Source organism: Monodelphis domestica, chromosome 5 (genome assembly GCF_027887165.1).
Source record: "Monodelphis domestica isolate mMonDom1 chromosome 5, mMonDom1.pri, whole genome shotgun sequence".
Lineage (NCBI taxonomy): Eukaryota > Metazoa > Chordata > Mammalia > Didelphimorphia > Didelphidae > Monodelphis > Monodelphis domestica.
The window spans coordinates 80,631,476-80,651,106 of NC_077231.1; the positions used below are offsets into that span (position 1 = coordinate 80,631,476).

The 19,631-nt window shown below is 38.9% G+C and overlaps 1 protein-coding gene across 6 annotated transcripts in view; it reads left to right on the forward strand.

The window, feature by feature from the left end:
- CFAP54 (cilia and flagella associated protein 54) overlaps positions 1-19,631 on the forward strand; it is a 377,407-nt gene that overhangs the window by 84,130 nt on the left and 273,646 nt on the right. For all 6 annotated transcript variants that reach the window (XM_007503244.3, XM_016425734.2, XM_016425736.2 and 3 more), the window contains 6 exons: positions 5,034-5,126; positions 5,493-5,678; positions 7,764-7,900; positions 9,960-10,107; positions 12,183-12,338; positions 14,232-14,354. In XM_007503244.3, coding sequence (XP_007503306.2) covers positions 5,034-5,126; positions 5,493-5,678; positions 7,764-7,900; positions 9,960-10,107; positions 12,183-12,338; positions 14,232-14,354 — 843 coding nt within the window. The remainder of the gene's footprint in view (positions 1-5,033; positions 5,127-5,492; positions 5,679-7,763; positions 7,901-9,959; positions 10,108-12,182; positions 12,339-14,231; positions 14,355-19,631) is intronic.

The window sequence follows — 19,631 nt, forward strand, 5'->3', positions numbered from 1 at the left end:
ATCTAGCTCCCAAAGATTTCTCCAACAAAGAGTTTGTTGATTCTAGGTGAATATCACCTCCAGCCATTGACTTAAAACCAAGTCTTCCTGGGTTCCAGGTCATCCTGCCTCTCGCCAGGTTTTGTTGAATGCAAATATCTGAGATACTCGAGGTTTCAGCTACTCGCCTTTAAATGAGATGATGGGCCATGTTTACATGATACCCAATATTTGGTTCAAAACTGAAAAATAGAATTTGACTTTAGAGTTGTACAATATGAGGGCAGAACAACTTACCTGACTCTATATCATTATAGACTTATCATTATAGACTTATTTGAGTATATTTGAACTTTCTCGCCTCATTCTCAGGTTCTGACTCAAGATCTCTGTTACTCTATTTCTATCTTTTCTTAGTAGAGAACTTTACTTTCTAATTTACTGCGAAAAAAGTCCTTAAAACTGATGAGGGTCCTCATCTCATCTCTTTGACATTTTAAAACATCTTCATAGAGGTAACTAAATGGCTCAATGGATTGAGAGCCAGGTCTAGAGATGGAAAGTTCTGGGTTCAAATATGGTTACAGACACTTACTAGCTGTGTGATCCTGGGCAAGTCTCTTAACCCCTATTGCCTAGCCCTTACTGTTCTTCTCTCTTGTAACCAAAACTTCATATTCCTTCTAAGACAATTGGTAAGGTTAAAAAAAAATCCTCTCTATATCACCAATACTGTCCTCGGAGTTTCTCAAAGGATAAGGTAGACTTTTTTCTCGTCAAGGCTAATATTTCTTCTTATGCCTTGAATTCCATCCTTTCTTGCCTTTTTCATCAATTTTCCCATGAATTCTCTTTCTCTATCTCTCATCGTTCATCTCTTTCAATCTGCTCATTAGCCTTTCCCTCCCATCCCATTCCCCCTCACTACCTATTATTGTCCTTAATGGTTCAACCAAATTGGACTGGCACACAACATGCTGCATCCATTAATTTGCATATGGTGTCCACCATAGTTGATTGAGGCTCCCTTCTTACTTCTACCTTTCAGCTTCCTTATCTTCTTAATTTCAAGGCTCAGCTTTTGTTGCCTCTTCTGAGATGCCTTCTCCCTGGAGTGGACCTGTTGTCTTTTGGTTGTTTTCAGTCCTTTCTGATCTTTGGTGACCTCCTTTGGGGTTTTCCTGGAAAAGATGCTCATTTTGTCATTACCAATTTTCTAGCTCATTTTACATATAAGGGAACTGAGGCAAGCAGGGTTAAGTGACTTGCTCGGGAATCACATAGCTAGTAAGTAAGTGTATGAGGTCAGAATTAGCTCAGAAAGATGAATCTTCCTGACTTTAGGACAAGTACTCTATATATTGAGCCACCTAGATGCTGATTCTCTACATGCATATCACATTATCTCCATAGAAAGTAAGGTCTTCAAAGGCAAGGGGTGTTTTGTTTTGGTTTTGTATCACCATTACTTTAGACAGGGTAGATTCTTTAAAAAAAAAACAGGGGCCAGGTAGGTTGCTCAGTGGCTAGAGAGCCAGGCCTAGAGACAGGAGGTCCTGGGTTCAAATTTGGCATCAGATGCTTCTTAGCTGTGTGAAAGTTATTTAACCCCAAATTGCCTAGCCCTTATTGCTCTTCTGACTTGGAACCTATATATAGAATTGATTCTAAAATGAAAGGTTGGAAGTGTACTAGTGGGGAATCAGGAACTAAAGTTTTACAGGTAGCTGAGAGGGAGGGAACAGATAAAGAGGAACATCACTTCCCTCCCAGGCAGAGCTGTCTAGAGAAATTTATCTAACTAGAGATGAAGGGTAAGAGAAAATCCCCTTCAATCTCTTCTCCTATTTTCTTCTTAGAGTTGATAGTATTTATGATCCCCTTTAGTACATTGAAGATATCTGATTTCTCAATTAGTTAAAATATCTATTTATTAGATAAAGGGTTTGGTATAATAGGCTAGGAAAGAGGGAGCAGGAAGTCCCTGAACTATATTCCTCCTCTAGTTTCTTCAGGGGTTTGAAGCTTAAGTCTAGGGACTAAGTCCCAGATGATATTAGTATCTTTGCAGTCTCAAGATGATTTATTTCTTGGCACAGAGATATAGCTTTGAAAGGAGTCGTCTGAAGCATAGGCTATTGCCTTCCCCAAAGGGAAAAAAGTTGCTATCCAAACACTATGAGACAGATGGTTAGTCTGACTCTCTTCTGTTGAAAATGAAGGATTGATAGCTAGATATGGTCAGTGGAAATTGCTCCTTCCTCTTCTCAGTTCAAAAGGAAGAAGATGAATCCTCAACTGCTCCTCTCCTTTTCTTAGCTGGAAGTTCCATTCCCATCCCCTGTTGGCAGCCAGAGTTCTATCTCCTTTTTTTTCATGAGATAACACTGCAAATCTAGTCCTTGCATTTCCTTCAATAGTTCTCTCTTTCACAGAAGGTAAGGGTTTAAAAAAATCCAATCACCACCACCACAAAATCCCTTTACCTTCTATCTTAGAATCAATAGTGATCAAGGCAAAGAACAGTAAGGGCTGGGCAGTGGTCGTTGCTCAGGATCACAGAGCTAGGATGTATCTGAGGCCATATTTGAACCCAAGACCTCCTGCCTACAGACCTGGCTATTTATCTACTGAGCTCCACCTAGCTTTCCTAACATAGTAGGTCCTTGATAAATATTGGTTGAATTGAATTTAAATTAATGTGTTCAATAATGGGGTTTGACTACATTTTGAAATACTATAGGCAATTGGCTCATCTATAATGTTTTCATAATATATTTATGTTGGATGTGTTTCAGTCAGTCATTTCACTGTGACAAGGCAGTGTAGTCTGATCATTCCATTAAGCCTCTTCTAAGTGCCACATCCTAAGCTAGGTTCTAAGGATATTAAGACAGAAATAATAAAGGTCTTGTAGTCAAAGTACTTGGGAGAGTAAGACCGGGAGAAAAAAGTGTATTAAGCTTTAATTACTTTCTCCCCCCATTTACTGGTGGGAAGAACCTTGGGATGCTCACAACCTCCATGAGCCTCAGTTATCTTATCTTTAAAGTGAGGACATTTAAATCTTTGAGCTCTGTATTCACTAAGATTTCTCCAAACTTTTAGCTTTCTAATCTGTGCAGAATGGGGAGTAATCTTGCTTCTACCTCTGCCTGATAGGTAGTGAGGGAACCAAGCACCATATGACCTTAAGTCATTTTGGTATCATTATATTATTTTAGTTTCTTGATACTTAGAAAGTGGTAGGTATAAGTATCTAAGGTTTACTCTTTCCTTTTGAGACCTAGCATCTAGTTATTTCATATATACTGGTTCTACATATTTCAGAAAATATTATTAGTCTTTGGCTACAGCACTAGATGGTGCTATGTGTTTATTTAAGTAGAAGATTTTTATAATTTTAGAATTCATCCATTTAAAAAATTCTTACCAAAGTCTCTTCTTAAAGTACTTTAATTTGCAAAATAAAAAATTTTAGTGAATTATAATTCCTAGAATTATCTATATAAATTAATTCATATTCTTTAAAAAAGATTACATGGCATTTAAAAATTCCCCAAATATACTAATTATATGCTATTTTTAAAGGTATAAAAGTACAGTATTTTTTTCTTTTCTCTTTAACCCTTATCTTATGTGTTAGAATCAATGCCAAGTATCAGTTCCAAGGCAGAAGAGCAGTAAGGGCTAGGCAATAAGGGTTAAGTGACTTGTCCAGGGTCACTTGGCTAGGAAGTGTCTGAGATCAGATTGGAACCTAATACCTATCTCTAGGTCTGGATCTCTATTCACTGAGTTGCCTCACTGCATCTGTTATTTTTAGTAGAATTAAATAAATAGACTTTATTTGAATAAAATTTGAATAGTTGTTTTGCTGAGACTGGAATTTGGATTTTATTTTTTTTAATTTAAACACAAAACAATAATGCTCTAATCTATTAATGATGCCATAATCTTTAAGTTTTCTATATGAAAACTGGGAAATTGAATTAGGTAGCTCAGTGGATAGAGAGCTAGGCTTAGAGATGGGAGGTCTGGCGTTCAAATTTGGTCTCAGACACTTCCTAGCTATGTGACTCTGAGAAAGTCACTTAATCCCCATTGCCTAGCCCTTACTGCTCTTCTGCCTTGGAACTGATACTTGGCATTGATTCTAAGCAGAAGGTATGGATTTAAAGTAAAATAATTCTTTTTTTCCTATCCACCATGTCTCAGCTCTTTCAATCAGCCCTCTGTTGCTAGAGGCCTTCTGTCTTTTGGTTTAAGGTCTAAGTGTTATCAATGGACTGTCTAAGGTTTAATGGAGATAAGGGTGGGTTGGAGAGGAGATGGAGACAAAAATACCAGGCTGTTGCTAGAGGGAACAACTTCTCAGTTATCACTCGTCATCATATTTTCTCTTCTTCTGCCTCTACTGAGCTCCTGTTATCTGCTGCCTAATTAGAGGTGAGGGAGAAATAGGAGATTGGGCATCCAATCCAAGGGGATTGGTGCTTAATTGCTCCCCCCCCTCTCATCTTTTATCTCTCTTAGTCTATTTATTGGCTCCCTATTCCCCTCCCCCTTCTCAACATTCTGTCTCTAATGCATCCATTCATTTGTACATGGTGTCCACCATGGTTGATAGATGTTCCATTCTTCTAGCTTTCACCTTCTTTATCCTTGTTCAAAACTCAGCTCATATGCCACTGTAGGTCTCCTATTTTAACAGTAATATGTTAGATAATACATTTGATTGCAGATAAAACCTGTCTCCCTGTTAACATCTTGTCAGAGGTATCAACATTTTCATGATGCTGTAGAGCTTACAAAACCTCTTAGAAAATCAGAGCCCAGTTGAGTCATGGTAGCAAGCACTAAATCTGCTGTTTTGCCCAAGAATTATTAGAGATATGTTGTAAATTGCTCATATCATTATGAACTTAAAATTCATTGAGAAACTTGATGACATACTTATTCAGGAAACCATTCCTTCTTAATGCAATGAAATGAAAGAAGCTGAATAGCTTTTTTAGATTGTATATGATGAGGCTATCTTTTTCCTTTAAAAGGTCGCTTGGTATGTCATTTTGGGACGTCCAGCAGGAACATGCATGAGAAAAGTAAGATTGAACGACCATAGTCTTCTAAACTGTGGAGAACCAGTAAGTCAAAACCAGTGCTAGAGTCCATATAATATATTTTCCCCAAAATGCTGCCTTATTAGCACAAACTAGTTTTTTTTCTCTCTCTCTGAAATAAGTATGGTGGTCACGGTTTGCTTCAGACCATCTGTTGAATTGTGACATGAAATATAACTAATTTCTCATTGTATAGGGTATCCCAGAAGTCTTGGTGTAGTTATTAAGGACTAAACCTGAGCCAAGATTTTGGGAAACCCCGAATATTACAGTAAACAAAAAGATAGGTGCATATTTTTGGAGGGATCATTTATAGAATTATTTTTTTTAATAGTATGGATGTTGTCTTAATATATCCCCTTAGGAATCTGATATGTTATTTGTTAATAGGTACCTGCTACTAGTAAAACCGTTTTAGAAGTTGTTGGATTGGAGCCTAATGAAAAATACGTGTTTGCACTTGCTGGTTATTGCTCTGCTGGAACACTTATTGGGCAAGGAATTGGACTGACATCTAAGCCTATTCTGATTTACATGCCACTTTCTACTGTTACTATTCGCTTACATCTGACTGAGGTACAAACCTTTTGAAATATTGTTCCTTCCTCCACAGTTTTTCTTTTTCCATTTTCTGATAAAAAAAATAGCAGATAACCAAAGAAGTCAGTAGTTAATAAATATCTATTAACTACCTGCTATGTGCCAGTCACTCTGCTAAGCACTGGGGAAACAAATATAGCAGGGAAAAGATAGTCCCTATCCTCAAGGAATTTATAATCTAACAGGAAAGATAATATATAAGAGGAAGCTGAAAAGGTAAAGAGGGGAAGAAAGCACCCATCATGGGAGCATGATGTTGACGTCAGAGTAGCCCCAGAGTAGTGGAGCCAGGTGAGAAATGAAATATCTGAGCTAAGTTCTTTCCTTAAATGGAACTTCTGGAATTCACATAGTTATGAGTAGATCGTAGAGGATGAAATTATTCCAATGATGAGCTTCCTGGGCTATGATAGAGAAGATAGTCAGAGAAGTGGGTGACCAAGTGGCTCAGTGGATAGAGTGCTGGGCTTAGAGTCAAGAAGACCTGACTTCAAAACTAGCCTTAGATATTTACTAGCTGTGTGACCCTGGGTAAGTCACTAAATCCTGTTTGCTTCAGTTTTCTAATCTGTACAATGAACTGGAGAAAGAAACGGCAAGCCATTCCAGTACCTTTTGCCAAGAACCCCCTCATCCCCCATAGTGTCATGGAGAGTCAGGGATGACTGAAAGTGGCTGAATAGCAAGAGCTAACTGTGGATTTGGCACATTTGGAGACTAAGGCATTCTGAGTCTAGGTTCCCCAGCAAATGAATCGCCTTAGATTCACATTGGGGATTCCTGAGGGCTGTTTTTAGACAGGGCAGTGGCTCTACCTGTCTGTCAAGGTCACTTGGCAGGCAAGTGCTGCTTATATAAACCAGCTATACTGGTTATCATGTGATAACTTCATATCAGTGTAGCGGAGGTTATTGAAGAGCTTCGAGGTTTGGGATACTTTGACCAAAGAAAATAAGTCATTGTGGGATTTGGCTCTAGGAGGAGGCCTGCCCTCATGGCAGCTGGCTATTCTGTCCTTCGTTGGCTGGGCTGTGATTTCTGTGTGTCTGCTTGCGCTAGACGTGCCATGTGATCTGGGTGCTCAGGAGGGCTTGGTCTTTTGGGCTGTGGTCTGTGGATGCTATTCAAAGCGAAAAGGAACCAGGATTTGGTCTTGCTGAAGCTGCCATAGGTTCCATTGACTACAAAGGAAAATGCATTAAAGCTGAGTACATTTTTAGATGCCTTTCTGAGATATGTTATCTCAGATCCTCCCCATGTAATAAAGAGATTAGAATGGCACAGGGAGGTGGATATGGGGGGTATAACAATTACTCCAAGTGTTAAACACAAGACAGATTGTATCCTCTTCTTAGCTCTATTTTTTACTCTGTTCAATTGTATCTCTTTTATTGTATGAAAGCCCCCAAAGTGTCAGTCAGTCAGGAAAGAATGAAATACATTTCTTACTTTTGGTTTGGGAAATAGGACTGTTTCTCTTGGAACAGATTGTTCATTATAACAATATTTATAATATATGCCATGTACTGCAGTGAAAGATGGAAATGAAATTAATTTGGCTCAGATGTGATCTTTGTTTTGCTTAGGAGGGTTTGAATATCTTTTCAGAGATTTCATATTTCCATGTAATTTAGGAATGAAAGAGGTTTTAAAATGTGTTAGTCTCTCTTGCCAGCTGACATAGTTACCATGGTGTGCAGTGTTCTTCATTTTTTAACATAATATTTTATTTTTTCCCCAACGACCTGTAATAAGAATTTAAATCATAGATTTTCCAAAAAAGGAGACCCAAATTCTCTCTCTCCCTCCTTTCCCTCTCCCCTCCATGAGATGATAGCAACTGGACCTAGCTTATTCATATGTGATCACACAAAACATTTCTATTTTGGTCATGTTGTGAAAGAAGACTCACATAAAAGAAACAAAAAACTAAAGCAGCAAACTAAAACAATTCTACTTGAAATCAGGGATTGATAGTACTGATTCAAAGTTAGTTTGAAATATCTGTTCACATGTTGCAAATGAAAATATCAAAGTTCAAAACGATGCCTTGTCTTATAGATTGCCTTTCAACTCGGTAAATATTCAGTGGCCAAGAAAGCCTTTGCACCTGTTTGGGACTATTTCGTCGATCCTCCTCTTCCAGAAAATCCACACATTTTTTCTTTAAGTAGCTTGTTAACTGTCACACCATTCAGGTAATTGGAAAAAATGTTTTTAAAATATGGATTTAGTTATTGGAGATACAGTTCTTTTAGGATCAGATTGTTCAGTGGTTGGTCATAATTTTAATGTTAATTATGTTTCTTAATGAGTATGATATTTGGCATGCAATATTATTACATATTGTAAACAGTTATATTTGTCTGAATTGAAAATATACATCCAAGGATATGCTTATCTTGTTAGAAACTTCACTATGAGAATGAGAAATAATGCGCAAAGCATAGAGAAGCATTACAAAGTCAAATGGGGACATCCGTGTATAAAAATATCATGAAATATTAACAAGAATAATACTGACTGTGGTAGAAAATGCAGAATATGTGTCTGGGAACCTTGAAGCTCAGGGAGGGGGATGTGGAAGAGTGTTTAAGGGTTAGGGAGATGTGTCGAGGTGAGAAAGGCCTAGAATATAGTAAGTACCTAATAAATATGACTACTGTCAGAGTGTTTTCAGGGAAATAGTAGGGAATGCAACTGAATTTATAGAAGCTCAGAAATAGCAGAGAGAAAGACTGGAGATAAAGGGCAGAAGAGGGTCCTAGCAGATGTGGGAGGGGATAAGATCAGGAGTATAGACGTGGGGATTAATTTAGGAAGGAAAATGAGTCATTTTTCTTCAGAGACAAGTCAAACAAAAAGAGGGTGAGGTGAGGATCAGATTCAAATTTAGATCTGATCTTTATATTTCCCATACAGCATTAGCTGACAAAAATAAGAAAGGGTCTTTTGAAGAGCAGAAGAAACTAGGAAATAGAAGGAGTCAAGAAAATTAGTGAAAGGATTGTTGGGAAATAATAAGGGCTACATTGAGTTTAGATGGTGTGACTGTAGTGGGCTCAGTCATATTGTGACATATGCCAATATGGCTGGCATTCTGGGATTAGTAACAGAGAAAATGGACAAGTTGGGGCTTGGGAAGGATAAAAGGTCAATAAGACAAAGACTTGCAGGCGGCAATGTACCACACACATACATACATCTGGGTAGAAGACAATTAAGCATTACTGGGTAAGATAGCCTAGAAGGAGAGAGAGCTGTCAAGAGAGTAGAAATAATTTCAGGAAAAAGGAATAGTGCCAGTGGGAGTGATGGACAGAGGGAGGAGCCAAAGGACAAGAGAGAAGTTTACAGTTCAAGGTTTTACATTTACCAGGGACAGTGAAATCTCAGGTGCTACAATGAGGGTGGGCTATGGAATGGGATGGAAATGGAGGTGACTGCAATGGAGGTCATGGAACCATGAGCCTGGTGCAGTAGAAGGCTCATCAACCCAGATGACAGAATCAGGAGAATGTTGTTAGGAGATGGGGTAGAGGACAAAGGAGCTAGGGGCTCAAGTCACTGAGGAAGCTGGAGAAGGATTAATGAGTATGTTGGCATCTGAGATCAGAATGGTGAGAGAAAATGGCAAGATTTAGGAAGACAAGAGGGACTGAGTGAGAAACAATGATCTGGAAGCAGCAAGGGATATGCCCAGTTCTCTTCTTGGCCTAAGGCTTTAGGAAAAGGAATAAAAAAGGGAACAGATTTTGAGCAATTCAACCCCAAATGGGACAGCTTATGTGAAAATTTCCCTACCTGTGGGCTGACAAATATGTAAAATTGACAGTTAATCCCTCCCCCCCCCCCAGCATGTCTCTTCAGTATAAATTTTGCTCTTTTTAAATTTACGTTGAATGTGAAAGTTTACATAGTTGCCCATAAAATTCTCCACTAATTTCTGCAAAGGATTTTGCCTATCTCTGGAGAGTGTTGTTGAGGGATATAGTGTTGACAGGTGGAATAAATATTGAGGGATAGGGGAGAATTAGTTCGTGGGAGAGAGAGGGATCTCTAAATAGCATAGCCAAGTGGGCTGTGTGATGGCCCCCCACTACAGGCATCTTACACACAAACTGGGCCTTTTCTGGTAGACTCCCAATGAGTAGTTGTTGAAACCTGATTCTTGAGAGCCATCATTAACCCAGTGTGCACATTGGAGTAGGCTGTGTTTTACCATGCCATCACTGTCTCTTGCTTTTTGTGTTGTAGGTTACATCTGGAGACCGTGTCAGAGTCTTCATCAATCCTCTTATACTATTTCATTAGATGCATTTTCATAATAAGTAATATTAATATTATAGAAAAAAAGCTCTTCTGTGATACTATTAGAGGAGATGAGGTTTTCACTTGTCAACAAGTAAGTGGATTGAAATGATAGCAAGATGCCCTTAATGTGAAATGGCTTTGATTTTTTTCCTTTCTTTATAACCGAACAAAGCCCCTTCTGGGACAGAAAGCTCTTAATCTATGAATCTCCAACAATGATCAGCAACAAGGCTATTCTTCCATGTTTGCTGTGCATGCAGGGCTTATGGGCTCAGGTTCTGGCAAATAAGAAAATCAGTTTCCTAGAAGAGAAGGGAGAAGGAACTCTTCCTTCCATTCCTTTGGAGAGGTGGAGGTCATTTCAATTGTGTGCAACACACTGTGGCCCCATTTAGAGTTTTCTTGGCAAAGATACTGGAGCAGTGTGCCATTTTCTTCTCCAGTTCATTTTACAGATAAGAAAATGGAGGCAAATAGGGTTAAATGACTTGCCCAGGGTAACCTAGCTTATAAATGTCTAAGACCAGATTTGAACTTAGGTCTCCCTGACTCATGGATATGTTAAATACAAATAAAAACCTATTAAAAGAAAAAGAAATAAGCTTGCTAGTGCTTACTTCTCAATAATCAAACAAATCTTAACAATCAAATGATATATTTTAAAAGTTAAACATTTTAGCTGACCATGACCCTGAGATTTATCTGTCTGGCTCTGTCTATGTCTTCAAATGTCTCTTTCTCTTTTATTTGTCCACTTAGGGTAATCCTGAATTTTTTTGCAGTTTGTTTCTTCTAGGGTTTAAACACCATCCACTGTCCCTATTGAATTGCACTTTGTTTCTTCTCATCTTGAGCAGCTAAGTGGTACAGTGGATAGAGTGCCAGACTTGGAGTTAGGAAGACCTGAGTTCAAATACAACTTCAGACATTTACAAGCTGTGTGATCCTGGGCAAGTCACTTAACGCTGTTAGCCAGTTTCCTCATCTGTAAAAGAAGCTAGAGAAGGAAATGGAAAACCACTCTCGTATCTTTTGCCAAGAAAACCCCAAACAGGCTCACAAAGAATTGAATATGATTGAAACACCTGAACAATCTTCTTATCCTGTACCCTCCTTGAAAGTGAAAACCATTAAGGAATAGAATTAACTTGTTTTTATTTAACTAAATTAGGACAATGTGAGGCTTTCCAGTTACCATATTTTGAAAGTTTATGATACTCATACTGCCTCATTTATGTTTAAAAAAAAAAAAACACCAAAACCAAATCCTTACTGTTTGGGGGCTTTGAGGATTTATCCATCCTTGAGGTTTATTTATCTATCTTTCAATCTTGAAGCCCAAAGAAATGTTTATTGGTAAAGTAGATCAGAGATGGCGAATAAAATCTTATTCTTGTCTAGGTATGACATTCAGCTATTCCCAAGCCCTCTGGCAAAGTTTGGAATCTGTTAGTGAAAGTGTGAGAAAAGTTCCTTAGAAGTCTTGTTTCCAGGATGACTAGACATTAGCCTCTTGTTCTATAAAATGAGGGAAATTGGACTTCCAGGCTTCCACCTCTATATCTGTGAGCTTGTGACTATTATTTCAAACCATTATTATTTTTTAATCTATAGAGGCAGTGTGGTGCAGTAGAAAAGGCCATGCAATAAGGTATCAGCAGACCTGACTTCAAATCCCAGGTCTACCACTGACTTCCAGTGTGACTTTGGGCAAGTCTATTTAAACTCTCTGGGCCTCAATTTTATCATCCACAAAATCCATTAAAAAACAAAAACAAATAGTTGATGACTTCTGAGTTCCCAGTTCTAAATCTATGAGTTGGAAGAAATTGATTTTTCTTCTCAAATACAAAATGGAGACACACGCTTTAAAGAAATTATTTCTTGTTTCTGTCAGAGTACTCGAGGTTCTTATTTTTCTATATCTGACCCAGCAAGAAACAATCAAGATTATTTTATAAATATGGTATACTTTTTACTCATTGAGAAGGAAATTAGTGTTCTGGGAAACTGGAATTCAGTGGCTGCTCCCAGATTTAGGTTTTCTAAAACAACAGCCAAGGACTTACTAAGGTTCTAGGCTCTTTTCTTTTCTTGGAGAAGAGTCAATGAGGAAACAGATATTGCAACTGAGTAATAAAATCATTTTTTACTCTTTTTAAACAGGTTTTCAGACTACTTGAATGTCAGAGAATCCTTGTGGTCATTGAACTTAGTACCCATGTAAATAATTTTAGTTATTCCCTACAAGCTGTTGTTCACTGCTATGGTCTCCTGGCCCCTCTAATCTTTCACAATATTGTCCTGGTTCCAATAATCCAGGTAAGAGTAGCTGATGATGGAGGATGTCTTTTTTTGGGAGGTGGGGGAGGTAGTGTCTCCCTATAGGATGGCATTGGCCTACAGTGGGAATCGGAGAAATTGATTAGGAGTTGAGGAAGAAAGAGACTTGCCCTTGGTCATGCAACAAATGGATCCAGTCTAAATGAATAGGGAGTTTTGAACTCCTCTCGTGGTTTCCCCATACTTCAAAATTCATACTTATGTAAGCCTAGCTCAGACCCAGAGAGACTGATTTCTGTTATGAGCTGCTATGAGGGTCTGGGTAACCCAAGGTTTGAGGCAAAGCAAAATATTGCTTGGTGTCCTCTACTTTACTTTGCTCTTCCTTATGAACTGGCACTTTTCCTGTCTGGCAAATAGAGAGTGCTGGTATGGGAGCTGGAGGAGAGCCTGGACCAATCCAATATTCAAGATTGATTCCTGAGAGTAGTAGAGACTATATTTAAGAGAATGGTCCCCCTCCATATTGGATGATCATATTATAATATTTCAAGAGTTGGAAGAAATGATAGAGGTGGTCAAGTCTAACCAATGCCTGAGCAAGAATCCCTTCTTCAACCCCCTCAGCAGAATGTTCAGTTCTGTTTCCTGCTTTTCAGTGATGAGGAACTCACTTTTTCTGCAAGTAATATATTCTACAACTGGCCACCTCTAATCACAGGAAAGATTTTCCTTATGTTGAGCCCCTAATCTGCCCCTCTACAGCTTCTATTTGGCGCCCCCAACTTTGGTCCTCTGGGGTCAGGGAAAAGGAGTTTACGACCTTAGAAAGATTACAAGCAAACTCATTATGTCAAAATACAGACAGTAGGTTAAGAACACGAGTAGCCTGATAATAATGGCTACCTCTATTCCAGAAAGTTATCCGTGTGGTAGCTCAATGAAGCAGGAGGCATATTCCACTATACTGGTAGAACCAGTGGTTGGCAGTCTATGTGATGGAGGCCTTCAGAAGTCCCGCTGTGGTGTCTCTCGGTGATTTAAAACTGAGTCTACTGTCAGGAAGAAGGTGGCCCAGCCTCGATGTCATGGATGTCCTTGGGACAAAGTAAAGCCCAGCTTGACATCTGAACTCTAGCCATTCTGTTCACTCATCAGAGGGGCCAGTCAGTGAGGCTCTCAGAAAGCTTGGCTGCCAGTAGGGCTCTTGTCTATCCACTGCCATAGCCATCACCTTGTTCTACCTTCCTTGTTGCTCCAACTCTGACATGACCCAGGACCCAACCCTATTTACTGGGCTTGTTGGAAACCCCAGTGATTCACTCACTTGGCGCTTGCTTTTGGCAAGGGTAAAACTCACAAGAAGCTACTCAATTGAGAACTTTACTACTGAGGGCAGCTGGATGGCTCCATGGATTGAGAGCCAGGCCTACAGATAGGAGGTCCTGGGTTCAAATCTGGTCTCAGACACTCCCGAGTTGTGTGACCCTGGGCAAATCACAACCCCTATTACCTAGCTCTTACTGCTCTTCTGCCTTGGAGCCAATACATAATATTGATTCTGAGATGGAAGGTAAGAATTAAAAAAAAAAAACACACACACACACAGTACGGGATCATCTCCTTCAACTTCTTTAATGGGATCAGTGGATTGAGAGCCAGGCCTAGAGACAGGAGGTCCTGGGTTCAAATCTGGCCTCAGCCATTTCCTAGCTATGTAACCCTGGGCAAATAACTCGACCCCCATGGCCTAGTCTTTACCTCTCCTCTGTATTGAGTTAAAAAAAAAACAACCAAAAACCTGTGATTCCCAATGGACATCGATGTAATGTTTTACATTTGCTGGCTTTATGATTGGCAGCTATTGAGTATAACATTTGTTAACAGATGATCTTTATATGTCTTTTTAACCACCAAGCTTTTGTTTTTCAGGTCCTAATTAAGTGTTTGGTAATTTTGCAAGAAATCCCAGGTGTTACCTTTCCAAAGAGACAGATGGGGAATTTTGAGTCTACCCAGCATATGATTGCGTGCACTGTTTATTACACGGCAAAGGTACTCATCAGGCTATATGACCCAGGGTCCAAGAATTGAAAACACATTGAGAGAGTGAGAAATCTTCTAGAAGGTGTGGTCAGATCCCACAATATTCCTCAAAGTATAACAAATGAGACTTCCTGTCATGAAATCATACTTAGTCTGCTTCAAATGCTTTTAACATTACAATCTAAGTTGACCTACTTTTAGATAAAATGAAAGTAAAAAAACAAAACAAAGCACAGGGCAGAATGAAGATTCCTCTGAGAGTCTAGAGTTGACCTCATGATACTTTCCAAGTAAAACTTTCATGTTTTAAAAATAATAACTGCATGATATTTTCAGCATTGCATGTAAGCTCTCAGGTTGATTTTTTGGAACTCCCAATCTCGAGAATATTTGCTTATATTCTCTGTGATTGATAATCTACTTATTTGTCCTTGATGTAGATGGAAGTGGATGAAGAAACTGATCGAGGATGCTGAATAGGGCACTGAGACAGGGGCAATAGACAGGGGTAAGAGAGAGGCTATCCATTAGCTCAGTTTTGATACTGAACTAGATCCTCCTTAGGTGGAGGCTTCTATTGAGGTCCAGAACCAGGTTTAGTTCATGGTTCAATTTAAATCAGGGCAAGGAGATGTAACTTCTTGTAGAATCTCAAGAACTGGGGCCCAGACAGCTCTAAGCCCATCTCATCTTATTTAGGATAAGCCAGATAGGAGACCTTTCAGAAGACTTAGAGACTGTTGGTTCTGAGCAAAGAGCCTGGCACTAAGCATTTACTATATACCTGTTGATTGATTAATTAATAGAGCATTTGGTTAATTAACATAGCGTTTGGCCAGGAAAAAAATGTTGGCCTAGATAGAATTAGAAACTCCCTTGATCTTCTTTTATAAATAAGAATGACTCTTCTTTGGAAGTTAATTAATTTTAAAGGTGTCACTAAAGCGGGCAACTCTTCTGTTGTTAAATTGATTGTGTTCTTCACTTGCCATTTGTGGTTCATGAAATCTTATTCACAGAGCAGTCATGTATGTGTATGTGTGTTTGTGTGTGTGTGTGTGTGTGTGTGTGTGTATGTGTGTGAGAGAGAGAGAGAGAGAGAGAGAGAGAGAGAGTGACAGACAGACAGAGGGATATGACAGAGACAGACAGAGAGATAGAGACAGAGAGAATTTCTATGGCTTTGTGCACTATGCATTTACCCATTTATCAGTGCCTTCAAAGCCATAACTGAAAAATTCCTTAACCTCCTCTTCCATCCAAAAATAACACACAGTGCGATTAAAGAAGAAAAAGCCCTAATGAATGCTAAGTTCTATTTTCAAATAACACTATATAATGCCCCATATAATGGGAAAGAAAATTGGGCCTTGATAAAGCTTGTAGTTCATATGTGCTGACGTGTTAATTCTATGGTCTATACTGAGAGGCAGCTTAGCATAAAGAATGAAATACTGGGCTTGGATTTAAAGATTCAAATAATGCTTCTGACACTTTATGTGAAACTATGGGAAAGACATTTAACTTCTCCTAAAATAAGGGTGAAATTAGTTGTAAGATCCTCCTTGCAGGGTTGTTGTGAAGCTCAACTGAGATAATCACTTTAAGCACCTACTGTGTGCTTTGCAACATACTAAGTCCTGGGGATACAAAAAAAGGCAAAAGATGCCCCTGCCCTTAAGGAGTTTACTAGCTAATGTGTATAAAGTGCTTTAGAAACTTGAAAGCATTATGGAAAAGTTTGGGAATTTGTGCCTTTGAAAGTTTTATGTGAGATTAGATCATTTTGACTTTGAGAAAGGTCTGGAACTTTCTACACTGTTTCTTTTGTGCTTCTGAGATATCCTGGCAAATATCTAAGGCTAGAAAGTGCAGAAGAGGTGCCAACTCCAGTGGTAAGGAGAATTTCCTCATTGAGAGTTCTCCATCTCAGTGAAATTGCAGGTTTGGACAAAAGAAAAAGTGAATAAAAGGGAGAGGAGGAAGGATAACTCAATATTTCACTAATCTGCAAAGCCACAATTTTAAGCAGAGTGTCAACAGCATCAAAGTCAACAAATCTACCTGTTTCTTGGGGGAGGATATTTCTTTTTATTTAAAAAAGTTTTTAAACCCTCACCTTCCATCTTAGAATCAATACTGTGAGTTGGTTCCAAGACAGAAGAGTGGTAAGGGCTGGGCAATGGGGGTAAAGTGACTTCCCCAGAGTCACTAGGAAGTATCTGAGGCTAGATTTGAATCCAGGAACTCCTGAGTCCAAGCATGGCTCTCAATCCACTGAGCCATATACCTGCTCTCAGGGAGAATATTTCTAAAATGAAAAAGTAGCATTTCTTTTCAAACCTATATGTTTTTCACTGGTTTTCTATCTCCTGCCTTGATTGCAGTCACTTTCTTCCCTCCCTTTTTCTTCCTCTTGCCTTTCCTATAGAAAGAAGAGAGCTATTTCTAGGGTCTAGTACTCTTATCTAACCTTCCAGTAAAAAGGTTCTTCATCTTTTTGGTGTCCTGAATTATAATATTGAAAATTAATATTATGCCCAATGTAATATTTAGAAATTGGTTTGGAAATATAATACTAGTTAAAAAGATTGTTGTGGTCACCATTTATAAAATAACTAACCCTTAAGTCACGAGGATGATAGTAGCTTTTAACAATTTAAGGTTAATATAAATTTAGTCCAAGAAAGAAACGAGGGAAGGAAATAGAAAAATATTTCCTAGCCTACCACCCTAATCTTACCAGCCCATGAGAGTGTCTTCTTCTCTAGCTACCAACACTGAATCTCAGAAAGATCCCAGCCAAAGACCTCCAGAGAAGCACCCAATGTCCTCTACGGTCTCATTTTTTATTAGTTCTCTTCCTTTCCTCCAGCCATGCTAATAATGGACTGACTCCAACAAGCAGAAAGTTCACGACCCTGGGAGGAAGGGGTTCCCTTTACACAGAACCCTCTGAGAGATCTTGTGAAATCCTCTGGACAGCTAGGCAGCACAGTGGATAGAATACTGGGTCTGGGGGTTAGGATGCTTATCTTTCCAAGTTCAGATCTAGCCACAGACACAAACTAGTGGTGTGACTTTGGGCAAATCACTTAACCTCCGTTTGCCTTGATTTCCTCATCTGTAAGAGGGTCTTGTAGGGTTTCTGGGAGGGTCAAATGAAATAATAACTGTTAAGTGCTTAGCATAGTGCCTGGAACATAGTAGGTGCTTATAAGTGGTAGCTATCGTTATCATCATTCTCATTATTACCGCAGTATCTACGTAGTAGGCATTCTATAAATGTTAGCAGTTGTTACTGCTGTTATTGTTACATGCATAAAACACAGAGGATTACAGAAGAATCCAGTTATATTGTGTCAACCTGAAAAAACTACCAAAGTAGTTATAATAGAAGGCATCTTAAATGAGGACAAGGGAGACAGTGCTCTTAAGGCCACCACACAGAGTCATCACTCTGGGAAGGAGAACACTGTCTCCAGGAAAGACACCAACCAGGCAAATTTCCACTAAACTAAAGAACTTGAAGTCATAGTTAGAGTTTAGGGAGGGAAGCCAAGGAGGAACAACTGACTGGGCATATAGAGGCTTGGGAAAGAAGACATAGCCAGCTAGAATACTGGAGAGTGACCTAGAAACCGTAAGAGAAACTAAGAAGACAAAGAGTCCTTAAGATTTGATTCTAGAGTGATCAAGGGATGGCAGAGGGCTTCTGGTTCAGTCTGGGTCAAGGGTCAATTTGGAGTTTCATAAAACAAGGCTGTCAACTGAAATACAATTAATGACAATAACTCAACAATTCCATGGTTGATTGGTTTCATGATGAGCTCACAATTATTCACAATCTAGACTCAAATACACCTGAAGATGTCCTTCTATCACAACTTGACATGGAATAGAAGGAAGAGAATTCATACTCTGGGTGGATCCCCATAGGCTTACTTTCATCCAGAATTTCCCCGGTGACACAGAAAACCTTTTTTCTTCTGTTTCTGGTGCTTCCATCAGCAATAAGCTCACAGACATCTTCTTTGGGCACTTTGCTCAGCACAATTTATAGATAGTCTTTCCTGCTCAGTGTGGAAATGAGTCCGATGGAGGGGTTCAGGGTAGGTAAGGTCTATGGCAGTCTAGGTATCTGTTTCCTTCTCTGTGGCCAGGAATGACCTTTCCACTGAGACTCGAAGTAGAATTAGGTAGAACAAAACATTTCTAGCCTAGTCCTCTTTCCTAGTGATTTAGAAATCTTTACTAAACATTTGCTCCAAAAAGTTTACAAGGGCAGCTAGGTAGCTCAGTGGATAGAGAGCCAAGCCTAGAGGTAGGAAGTCCTGGGTTCAAATATGGCCTCAGACACTTCCTAGCTACCTTAAAACACCAAATAGATAAGGCCCATATGAGAGTTAGTCACTTAACCCCCTTTGCCTAACCCTTACTGTTCTTCTGCCTTGGAAGCAATACAGAGCATAGATTATAAGATGGAGGATGAGATTTTAAAAAAACCAAGATTAATAAGCAGCTAGATGGCATGATGGCAAGAGCACTGACCTCTGAGTCAAGAAGATCTTAATTTGAATCCTGCAACAGGTACTCAACAACCTTGTGACCCTGGTCCCTAGGGCCCCAAACTCTCTCCTATTCAATTCCCTTACCTGTAAAATGGGGATAATAATTCCTCTTACCTCTCAGGCTGTTGTTGGACAAATGAAATAAAGAATGGAAATAAGCACTTTACCCACCTTAAAACACCAAATATATGAGACTCATATGAGAGTTAGTAGTAGTGAAAGACACTCACTTTTGGCATAATCAAATCGAAAAAGAAATTTCTTGCCCAAGGACATTAAAAAAAAAGTTCAGTGAGATTCCATTCTATAAAGTCATGCAGATTAATTTTCACTGGTTGCTAGCAAATATAATCAGAAACCGAATTCTCCAAGAACTTTTATTTATCAGTAAACCAGATACTTAAAAAAACAACAATAACAAACCTTAACTTCTGTCTTGGAATAAGTACTAAGTATTGGTTCCAAGGCAAAAGACCCAGTAAGTAAGGGATTTAAGTAACTTGTCTAGGGTCATATAGCTAAGTCAAATTTGAACTCATGTCCTTCCAACTCCAGACCTGACACTCTATTTGACTGATACTGAACCCCTAGCTGCATGAATGCTGATTTTTTAAAAGTGTCATCACCATATGCCAGTAAGCTAAAACGCTTCCAAAATTTATCAATCTTCTACAGTTTTAAAAAAGAAAATGATGCATGTTACTTGACTGTACCC